The 12,281-nt window shown below is 45.3% G+C and overlaps 1 protein-coding gene across 7 annotated transcripts in view; it reads left to right on the top strand.

Moving 5' to 3' along the window:
* COL18A1 (collagen type XVIII alpha 1 chain) overlaps window positions 1-12,281 on the top strand; it is a 366,466-nt gene that overhangs the window by 309,576 nt on the left and 44,609 nt on the right. For all 7 annotated transcript variants that reach the window (XM_069225464.1, XM_069225463.1, XM_069225459.1 and 4 more), the window contains 2 exons: window positions 10,917-10,991; window positions 11,958-11,993. In XM_069225464.1, the coding sequence (XP_069081565.1) occupies window positions 10,917-10,991; window positions 11,958-11,993 (111 nt within the window). The remainder of the gene's footprint in view (window positions 1-10,916; window positions 10,992-11,957; window positions 11,994-12,281) is intronic.

The raw sequence follows: 12,281 nt of genomic DNA on the forward strand, positions 1-12,281 counted from the left end.
ACTCTCTTCTACTCTGAACCACAATTGCTATGCGCCACACCTGCTCTGCGCCACCCTACTATGCACCACTCCACTCCGCATCGCTCTAATGTACACCACTGCTTTCTACGTCGCTGAATTCCATATCAATGCAATCAATGCAGCTGTACTCTGCAACACTATACGCCAGTGCATTCTACAGCAGTCCATTCTACTGTCACTCTAGTGTATGCCACTCTATGCGACTCCACACTGCCACTCAAATACACAACACTCTCTGCCACTCCACTCTTTGCAATTCCACTCTGCAACTCTCCACGCCATTCTCCTCTATGTCACTAACTTTTAGTCATGACGACAAAAGCCATGCTGGTGTACAACATGGCTAAAAACACATTGACAATGTCAATCAATAAATAGCTCTTGCATAGGCGAGACCTGTTGGCTTTGCCAATGCTTGTTTCCCCAGCAGTTCTTTATTAAGTTTTCAAAAAGTAGGTACATAACCTCCATTCAAGGGAACAACATGTTATGTAACAATGCTGCGATACAACAATTATATTGTTCACACTGCTTTAGGGGTGGATAATGCCTAAGCATACACACTTGTGTGCTGCAGAGTATCTATGTGCCCACCCCATCACATACTTAATATCCAGCACCCAGATGAGAGTAAATAATGATATTCTACTCAGCATGTCTGCGTATATCACTCATGCAATCCTGGGTGAAAAAAACAATGCCCCAAAGGAGTTTAACTGTCTAGTACTACCTGAGAAACAAATCTAAGCAGTTGCGTCTGTCAGCATATTCTCTCGGTGACACCATGTCATGGGTTGTCGCTTGTTAGGAGGGGCCTGTGTGATTAGCCCTTTCAGGGTGTGTGTATCTCATGCATATGCTTATGTCCAGGTGGGGATGCTGTGCAAGTGACTGTCCTATTGTCTTGATCTCTTCGTGGCACACATATTCATATGAGGAATACCAACACGTATGCTAGCAGGCTAGTGAGGCTTGAATCCTCAAGGACGTCTCTCTGTTTTTGTGGTTAGTTTGTCCATGTATGTGTCCCACACATCCCTCTAGGGGTTCACCCTCTGCTGTAAAGGCAATGAGCCCCATGTTGGAATTTGGATAGATCGTACAGCCAGAATCACAGGGGTGAAGGGGTCAAAGATTTCCACATCATCAATATGTGGCGTTTGAGTATGGCATATGCTAGGTCGATACATTTTGTAGTGTACTTATTCTTCTGTGTACGAGGTAATATCCCCAGTTGGCATGTCTGTGGGCCCGCAGACAAGGGTCAACCAATGATTTCCAACAAGATGGTCAAGGTCTCCGTCCAAAATAGCCTGACCTCTGGGCAGGCCCACACCATTTGACAAAAGTCACTTCTTCGCATGTACTTTCTGTGCATTTTGGGATCACCCCAGGGAAAATCCGGTGGACCCATTGAGGGGTGAGATATTCCTGCTGAGTTTCTGTAGTCTCTTTAAACTTGTTCCAATTCAAAAGTAAATTGACTGTCTGTGAGACCTTGGCCCCTAAGTGGGGGGCAATTTGTTCATGAGGTTCATCAAGGGCGCAGCACTGGTCCAATGGCACCTAATACAGCTCTGTGACTACCTTTCTTTCGCACCTGTGGCTAAACAGTAGCTGCAGTGTCATGGATGCTGTGGGTACCGTCCGTTCTGGACCCCCTACTGTTCTAATCTGGTAGTCCATTGTAAATGAGCAACTGTCTGTCATCTATGTCATTCTGGTCCCTAAGCTCTGGGAAGGACAAGAGGGCGTTATGCACGTATAAGTCACCCCACGTAACAATGGCCACCTCTGTCCATGGTCTCACATTGTGCCCGTCAGCCACTTTGTGAAAGGCCTGGTGTGCCCATAATGGAGTATTTGCTGAGGACAGTATGGGGTTCTTCTGGGGTTGCACATATTTGTGCCAGCAATGTTTGCCCATTCTGGCCAGGTATCTCTGTGAGGATTCACTGCCCAATCTATTACCTGACATCCCTCAATGTACCTTATAACTGCCACCTTACCAGGGGAGGCTACAGAGAGCCAATGCATGGACCACTGCAGTTGTGCCCCCAAATAGTAGAGTTCATAGTGCAGAGATCCAAGTCAGGCTCTGTCCATTGGTACCCATAGCTTGTGAAGCGCCACACTTTTCCTCTGCGCACCCCAAATTTAATTCAGTTAAAAACACCTGGGCAAAGTGACTGGGAGTGCTCAGAAATTGTATAACTAACTAATGAGTACCAACATTTTACTTATAGCTACTCCATCCTTTGGGGACTGTGGGCAATAGCTTCAGAATGGTGTAGAGCGATGTTAACCAGCCATCACCCTTCCCAAATTCTCCAGGAACCAGATCCCCATCGGAATGGTAGATGTTAATCCCTATATATTTAAAAGTGTCTATCCTCCACTCTGGCCTAAAAAGTAGGAGGGTGCTGTGCGTGCGATTTGATAGCCGTCTTACGGGAAAGAGGAGTGATTTTGCCCAATTGAGCTTCACTTCAAAGATTGTTCCAAAATTGTCCACTGTGTCCATTTCTGCAGTAGATCTCTGTGTACATCCCATAAATATACCACTGCATCGTCCGCATAAAGCGAGATCGCCTCCCACCCATTTCAGATTGGTATTCTCCAATGTGGCCCTCAACAACCTAAGTAGCCATGCCAACAGTTCCATCGCCACAGCTAATATGAACGGCAAGAGGGGGCACCCCCTGGGACATAGAGGAAGGAAGAAGTGTAAAAGGATATAATGATTGAGTTCACATAGCTTGATCTGCCATCATCAGAGTGAGTTCAGCTCCTGACCTAAGTTCCAGAGGGAGACCTTCTAGGGCAGAGGCCAGTTCCGGGGAGTCTGATGCACTGTTTGAAGAGCCAGTATGCAATAGTGGCATTCCAGTTCCACCACCATAGCTTGTTCTCTCACTGCCTGCTCTTGCATAGGTCAGCCCTTGGTTGCTTTGCATTGCCGCCATTCTGACCTCCAGCAGTGGCCCTCAAGGTCCAGCTGGGGGGTGCCCAGGAGCCAGGGAGACCCCCTTTGACTCCAGCCATGTCCATGCTTCGGTAGAAGACATGAAGAAGAATGTGTGTCCAGAGTCCATGACTCTCAGTTTGGCTAGAAACATGAGGGAGTACAGATCTCCATGTCACAAGTTTCTGTTTGATCTGCATCAATGAGCAACCTGCGTTTCTGTACTCCTGCTGTGTAGTCTGGGTATATGTTCAGTGAACTGTTGCCATTTTGCCAAGGGCCCTTGGTTCTGACAGCCTGCAGTATGTGGTCACAGTCACTATAATTGAACAAGCAGGCGACCACTGACCTGGGCGGGGACCACAGGATGGGGTGTCCTGCTGAATATTCTGCATATCCTCTCCACTGAGAAGAAGGTAGACCACTTTCCACCCAACAGTGTTAAGTAACCAGTCCTCAAGAAAGAGTTCCACATCAGAGCCTTTGGCTCCTTCCTGTAGGCCCACTACGCAATTATTATTGCGGCGGGACTGGCCCTCAGCATCCTCAGCCTTGGCCTGCAGCAATGAGACCTCCATTTGAAGGGTCTTAAAGTTGTTTTGCATGTCCAGCACAGGAGGGCACATGCCCACTAGAGTAGATTCTGATATTGATAGTTTAGGCTCTAGGACATTGTTCACATCTCTGCTGGCTTGAAGGAGTTCACTGAACCACCCCCCTCGCAGTTGACTCTGAGGGCCTGGGATTCCAGCCACCCCCTCTGGCAGATGTGGTGCAATAGTAGGTCGGGCCTCACCACCCTATCAACTGCAGCCCCTTTAGGTGGACATTGTTTCACCATGGCTGTGGCAGACTATAATGTAATGTAGGGGAATCAGTGACACAGATTCAGTGAGTACCAGTGCACATACATCTCGGGTTTGGCGGCAGAGCGACTCAGGGATGGCTGCGCCATTGTTCAAGCTGCAGCGCACCCCAGGTCCATTACACTTGAGTAGCTAGAGCTCACTCAGGAAGCACTGTACAGAAACAGCAATATGGGGGCACCCAAACCTTTCCCTCAGTGACCTCAGCTCACCACTTCTACCACGTGCCTCTGCCACAGGATATGACGTCTCAGCTGTAGGGGTTGGAGAGAAAGAGATCAGGTCATCCACCACTGGCCACCCTACAAGGCCTCCGGCTACCGGTTCATGCCCCCCCCACTATTGGCATTGCAGGTGGGAGCCGGTGTCCTCAGGTTTGATGTGGCTGCGCTCCACAATTTCTCGCCACAGGTAGCTTGCTGGGGTGTCAGCGGGAGGGTGGGGGCACTCCAAGACACTTGCAGTGAGTGGAGGTCCAGGTCCGGGCTGTGCGTTCCCAGCCCACCCCTCAGCCTTTCCATGTACCAAAATGGCTGCTCCCTAGAATTTTAAGGAACATGTTAAAAGAAGTGTAGTTACCCCGAGGGTCTAGAAAATGTTTAGACCTTCTCCAAGAGTCCCAATATAGATTAAGGGGCAGACTCCACCTAACTGTCTGGTTCTTACCCCCGCAGGCACGCTTCTGCCCAGGCCACTAGCCCAGACCCCTCCAGACAAGCAGAGGAAAAAGGATTCATGCCACGGACAAGAGGATTGCAGTTAATTAGCAACTCATTGGCAGTTAGCCAATTCAGTGGCTGTCATGTCACAGGTTGATAGGGAGCGATCAGGGGAGATGCAAGAGCTCCTTAAATCTCTCCCAGAGAAGTTCAGAAGATAGGGATAGGAGACAGTGTCTGACAGCAAAATCATCTGTAACACCAGTAATCCCTGCCCATAGGATGCCTTAGACACAGCCTTTAGAGGCATAAATATCAGCATAACTTTTTACGCTATACCTCGGTCTGCATCTCTGGGTCCATTCAAGCCAGAGGTCCAGCAGCATCTCCTCAATCCCCCGTACATTTGGGTGCACCTTTTTGGGGGCCAGATTGAAGAGATTCTGGAAAAAATCAAGAAATATACAGAGACACCTAGGTCCATGGGGGCACTACAGTACATCACATAGCAGCACGAAAGGGGGCTTAAGATTACTTCACCTGAGCGACAGCAGTCCTACCTAAAGCTGCAGCAGTCCTTTCACCTGTAAGCAGGGAGGGGGATAAGTTAGGGCTTCTACAGAGGTAACAAAAAGGATAGGGGAAATGGTGGCTCCAGCAAAGGAGATGCCACCTCCAAACAGTGACTCCCCCTATCACGCATCATCTGTTGGGGGAGGACACATGATTCGGTCTGTCTCTGGGAGGAAATCACACATGACAAGTGGGTCAAACATGACTATTGCCTCAAACTGCTTGTAAAGCCTCCCAACATCCCGACAGAGACACGCACCCTCAGTAAGGAATATCTCTCTCACCTTCTGGAAGAAGTACTCACCTTCCTACAGATGTGCAGCGTAGAGAGGGTGCCCCCGCAAAACCAATGAAGCGGCATCTACTCCCTATTTTCCTATTCCCAAAAAAGGCAGCTCTCTCATGTCTGTCTTCGATCTCAGGCCCCTCATCCGCTACATCCTATCAGTACTTATTTGTATGGCAACTCTGCAGGAAGTCACCCCCCTCCTCCAACAGGGTGATTTCATGACGGCCCGTGATCTCAAGCTCAAGGATGCCTGTTACCACATCCCCACCCACCCTGCTCATCGACAGTACCTTCACTTTGTGGTAAGTGAACAACACTACTAGGTCTTCTTTTCTTTTCAGGGTCACCACTGCTCCACAGGTGTCTACAAGGTGCCTAACAGTGGTGAATGCACATATGCAAAGAGAGAGCATCTACCTCTTTTCCTACTTTGACAGTTGCCTGATAAGGAGCGGCAGTGTCTAGCACACACTCCGACTGCTGCATCCCTGGTCCACAACCTGGGGTTCATGCTACCAAGCCCCACCTTTAGCCTCTTCAAATCAGCCATTTCTAGGGTCCTTATTGGATGAAGTCACAGGGAAGGCTTAACCCAAGCAGTGAAGAGTCACAGCTTTTCAGCAGTTGCTACCTTTTTTTCAGCCCAATAGTCAGCTCACAGCGGGTATTGTCATAAGTCTTCTAGGAATGATGGCCTCCTGCATCACCACTGTTCCACACACAAGACTTCACATGTCACCCTCCAAGAGCACCTCGAGGTTCAGTGATCCCAAACTGACAGTCACTCGAAAGGTTTAGTGTTGGTATAGGCCAAGGTGCATTGCTCTCTGCAGTAGTGGAACAGCAACAGTTTGTTTCACAACAGTGTGACCTTTTCAACAACAGGATTGTCACATCAACTACCTGGAGCTGCTAGCCATTCACTTAGCTCCAAAAACTTGACTTGAACTGAAATGACTGCCATGGACAATCTACAGAAGCAGGTTGTCATATACTCCCATCAGTCATCTTACCTAGCTCAGGAGATTTGGCAGTGGGCACTGTGCCATAACATTTATCTCCTACCAGAACATCTGTGGGGGTGGACAACAACTTTGTAGACCTGCTGAGAAGGGCGCATCAATAAGTCCGTGAGTGGGAACTCCACCCAAAGGTTCAATACATGTACTTCTAACTCTGGAGCTCCACACAGATGTACCTGTTTGCCAAAAAAACACAAAATGCCCAAACTTCGCCTCCAGGTACCGACACCCACAGTCCATGGGTAATGAATTATTGAAAAACTGATATATTTGCTTATGCTTTTCCACCTCTCTCACTGCTTACCTACGTGGTAAGAAGACTGAGGCAAACATCACTAACCTTCATTCTGGTAGCCCCTTCCTGGGCTTGACGGCCTGGTATGCTAACAAGATCACATCTTCCTTCCCACAACCAGATTTCGATGCAGAGAAAGAGGTCTTACGTACTATTTTGACATGACAGAGCCACTCGTAAATCAGATCAGCTCTTTGCCTCCTTTGTGAAGCCTCAGAAAAGTAATCCCATGTCTAAGGTAGGAATAGCTAGGTGGATAGTCAAAAGTATCCAAGTGTGCTATCACATAGCAAAGAAGGTTTTATCTACCCGACCTGCAAAAAATCAGGAACCATGGCTTTCCTAGGAAAAATCCCAGTAGCAGATATTTGTAAGGCAGCCACCTGGTTAACTTCACACATCTTTACTAAGCACTACTTTGACTTCATAGCCCGTCATCAGGCCATGGTGAGCCACATCACACTAGGGACCTTATTCCAGAGAACTGCATCATCCACACATTGGAAAATACTACTTACCCTTTAAGTATCTGCTAGTAGAGTGCATTACTGTAAGTTCACGTCAGCCCAACTTCTTACCCAGAAACCTGTGTCTTTTGTGGTCCTTTCCTTTCTGTATTTAACTGCACATTGCACTTGAAATGCCTTTTTTACATTAATACTCCATAATACTCTCCCCTGCTGTGTGAAAAACAATCGGTGTCGATGCACAATGTGCAACAGAAGGAGAAGCAGCGAGACTTCATGATCCAACAGACTTCAAACAAAAACAACTTACAGATATCTAAGCCCACCATTAGATGCCAGGAGTGTGCTAAGCTTGTGAATCTAGAGAACTTGATGCATTTTTCTTATAGTTGACATTTTCTGTTTTCATTTGTACATAAGGCCACCACCTCTGTTCATGATAAACAACAATAGATGATACGTATATCTTCATATTGTCTTTTGTGTATTGTATTATTTCCACTGCATTTTATATTAGACAGTAAAATATGCTGTCCACTTCCCTTTTGCTGTCAATAATATACCAAGTGCTCTCCATCTGTTCATTTATACCCTTGACAATATGAAAACGTATTCCCATATCTCACTCACTATTGTATATTATGGCAGCGTGGCTCAGTGTGTTGAACATTCGAAACTGAAACTGGCAGTGAACTGCAGATCACAAGTTTGAATTTTGACAAGGTCAAGTCAGCCATCCATAATTGTATAAAAATACACCTCAAAGGTTATTTGTATTCAATAAGCAGTAGGTGACAGGTCCATTAGCTCTTTAAAACCCAAGTTCCAATTAACCTAGAGACTACTCTATGTATTTGGGTTGAACATGTAATAGTAACATCCTGAGTTTTCTTTATGGTTGCCAACTACCAGCACCAAAAGAGTTTTGTGAAAAAAAGAACAGAAGCAAGATAACAATTCACCCTTAAAAATACTTCAAGAGAGGTTAACAACTTTGACAAACGTTATCCTATCAGCAGAAGCTTATGAGCCATTTGCAGTCTCATGCAGTCCTGAGGTCTCAGTTCCTTACTATGGACAAAATTTGTGCATGATTCACGTTGTCAGACAGAATGTTGCAAATGTACCAAGTGTCTTTTGATATATCTACACTTATTTTCTCACCAGCCCTAAGCCCAAGGGGGGTTTAGCTTAGAGTTTGTGCATCCATCCTGCTGAGATCTTGCCTAAAACCCAAACGTCTACAACCCCAAAGTGAACTAGGACTTCCAACACACAAGGGGAAACCTTTAGTTGGTGAGAGGAAAGTGATCCAAAGTCAAAATGTCCATTGCCACTTAACACACCCACCAAGAATCCAGTGGCACAAATTTTAGATGCTCGTATTTTGTAAACAGCCTGCTGGGTTTGACACGTTTTAGGTCATTGAAATTACTCGCAGCACTGGGTACCCCTTGGTTCACACAAACAACTGGGGGACACACTATTTAAGGGTCTTGCTGTATTTTGTAATAGTGATATCTCCTGAACGTAGATTGCAGGAACATAAGTCAAAATATTTAGGGATCAGGACAGCCAACTTTAGCCAACTTGTCGTAGCACAAGATTATCAGAGAAGAAGAGAAGCACTCATGTCCCACTCAGACTGAATGGGGAGATGTAATCTCCCACAATGTTACGTGGGTCAAGGGGCACAACATGCTCACCACATAAACAGCCATCCATGTCCCAAGCACGTACCCAACCCTTAAGTAACACTAACTTTGTTGATTTTGGACAAAGCAGTCTCCCTGTCTTTCCAGCGCACTAGCTTCATTGAGTCATCCACTTCACTTATCCCATTTAGTTTGGCTGTGTGCTTGTCCTTCAGGACAGGCCAGCTCATCTATTCACTCAGGAGGTCTGGAAGCACTTCTTCTTGCATGGCATAGCTAAAGGGCATCTCCAGGCTCTTAGGCTTTAGTAACTGGTTTTAAGGAATTGCAGTTTTTCAAAGTAATGATTGAACACCTCTACCAGCTTGTGTATTAGAACTTCTTCCAAAATCCCAATGAATTCAAGGGGCTAGCTCTGTGTGGGGCAGCAGTGGGAAGCCAGGGCCAGTCTTAAGGTGTGCCATGTTCAAACTACATAATTTCAATTAATCTTTGCAGGGCAAATCTATGACATGAGAGCAGCAGTAAATTATCAAAAGGGCATAGCATCAAGCTCAGCAGAAAGAGCAAGCCCTCCCTGATAAACACAGAAATGTATGTCCACCCAGGCATATTTCTGACATCTGGCTGGGCAGATGTCCAGGTGACCAGCAAAGCTCTGGGAGAATGTGAATGGTGATTCCTCCAGCCATCCCGGATGGGCAGAAGGACTCTGAATGTAAAAGCTATATTTAGGCTGTCACATACATAAAGACAGCTTGATAGCACAATTGTATGGCAAGCACCACAGCACTTATACTTCCAACATGCGACATACATATCCTATCAGAACATATGAGAAATAGCATTGAAAATAGATTCTGTGGGTAATCCATGCAGTTTGACCTAAAATGCTAGAAAGCTATTATTGCCTGTGGCGTATCATGAGCCAACGTCTTACAGTTTGTCGTTTATCAATTGCCATGTCTTATTGATGTATTATGGGCTATCCTCTTACTGTCTGTTGTCCATGATGGACTGTCTTCTACAACCCAATAAACTGTTGGACTATGTGTTATTATCTATGATATATCAAGGATCCGCCTCTTATGGGCTCTGGTATATAAGGGCCCTTCTTTTAGTGTCTGTGTCTCTCATGTGCCCTGTCTTATTTACTGATATACTATTTACCTAGCTGTTATTATCTGTGTTATATCATGGGCCCCACCCTTACTGTCCACACCAGTGGTTCCCAACTTTTTGACTTCTGTGGACCCCCCGCTTTATCAATACTGGAACCAGGGGACCCCCACTGAATCATTATTGGAATCCGGGGACCCACCACTGGGTCATTACTGAAAGCTGGGGACCTAATCTGTTAAAATTATAACATTTTCTAAGTAGTTGCGGACCACCCGAGGAGGCTTTGCGGACCCCCAGGGGTCCCGGGACCACAGGTTGGGAACCACTGGTCTACATGATACCATGGTTTCTCTGTTACTAGCATAAAATGAGACCTATTTTACTATCTTATGTTCCTTTGTCTCTATGATGTATCACAGCCCCCTCTCATATTGTCTGGCAAATAAAATGGCCCTACTTCATACAGTCAGTAATATTAAATGGGGTTCCCTCTTGCAGTCTTTTTTGTATTGTGACCCTTCTGATACACAGTTGCCTTCCCTTACTGCCTGTTGTACATCTTACTGATTTTGACCTTAATGTCTGTGATATTCATTGTTTTTTATCACTCTTACTGGTGAGATTTCAGGTTGTTTAATTATTTTTAATCGTCTGCGAAAGACAGTGGGTTTCATTTTACTTTAAGATACACTTTAGTCCTCCTTGCTTTTACCATCAATATACCTTAATCCCTCTTGTGCGTCTGATGTACCACACGTCCACCTCCCTGTGCCTAACGTATTACATGAATGACCCTTCTGTTCCTTATTATCAATCTTGTTTAGCCACTTAAACATTCCATATAAAACAGGTTTCTCCTCTCATTGTCTGTGGTGTATGTTTGACTTCTTCTTTCAATGGGTTAACCCAGTGTTTTAATACTCCAAGGACTCAAATATTGTTATCCGCTTCTCAAGGACTTGTATCCTTTGCATGCTTGCAGGGTGAAAAGGGAGAGTCAGGAGCATACTTTGGCCATGTTGGAAGCCTCCTGCCTTTGGAATCCAAAGGAGAGAAGGTGAGCATTAAACGATGAAGCCATTCTCCATGAAAGTGTCTGCCATTGTAACCATTTCCAATAACACCCAGTTTTAGATGTTTGAATGACTGTGATTGACTCTTTATCACTCTTTAGACTCTTTGTGACTGTAGCTTCCATCCATTGATTCCCACTACAAATTATAGAGCAATTGATAATTCATTTGTCCCTTCAGCTGTCTGGCACCAGTGTTTGGATACATGTACACTTTATAAATATCCTCACTGCTGTAGTTTGGTAGTGCCTGTGGTGTTTCAGAGTCTACTTGTGCCAGCATCAACTCGGCTCGCACCTCCTTATGTTGTATTTTATTGTATCTTGTAGTCCCCATTACCTCACTGCACCCACCCTATATTAGTTTTAGAACATATGGCAACTGCCATTACCACAGTGACCTTCATAACCTTTCCTAACCTATTTTCTTATCCTATCATTCCAGATATGTGAATGTATTTTTCTTCATTCTGTTGCGCCAGAGATTATGATACATGGGACTGTCCCCTAAATATTTCCTCCAACCCCATGATAGATCTAGATGGTGTCTTGTATCTCACTATACCCATCCTAATAACGACTTTCAACCGCAAGCTCCAGGTGCTTTATGGGACTGCACCATATTTAAATGAACACCAGATGTCACCATGTATCTGGTTGCATCATATGAAAAAATCTATCGAAAACGGTGAGCATTCTCTCCTGAGGATACAGCATCAGAGCAACATTCCTTCATGTTAAGCTTGACTGTGCCACTGCTAGGCAGGACAAACCGTATCAGCCCAAAGCGTATACTCAAGTAGTTCAGTTAAAGATTTGGTAGTATTTGGGATCTGATTGTGCCCCATAATCCTAACAAGCCACAACCTTAGTTACACACACATCTTCATACTCCAACTTCTTTTGTGTTTGATATTGTATATCTGACTCTTTCTCCTGCTTTAATTGCAGGGTGATCCAGGATTTCCGGGACCAATAGGCCCAGTGGTAAGTAACATGACTGGACGTAAATTATTAAGTACAAAATAAATATGTCCAATATAAGACACTTATAATGTGTGGATTGTACACAAGATCTTCACATCGGGTATATGTGAAACAATATAAAACTGCGATATTGGTTGAGGGGGTAAGTACCCACCTCAAGTAATAATCATGGTCAGGTGAACCACTGAAGTCAATAAATAAACCTGAGCACAAACCGTGTGTTAGCTGTGGCACAGAGCAGACAGGCCTAACTTAGAGGCAATGGGTAAAGTATATACACAGGACTAA

The sequence above is a fragment of the Pleurodeles waltl genome, chromosome 3_1, assembly GCF_031143425.1.
Source record: "Pleurodeles waltl isolate 20211129_DDA chromosome 3_1, aPleWal1.hap1.20221129, whole genome shotgun sequence".
NCBI lineage: Eukaryota > Metazoa > Chordata > Amphibia > Caudata > Salamandridae > Pleurodeles > Pleurodeles waltl.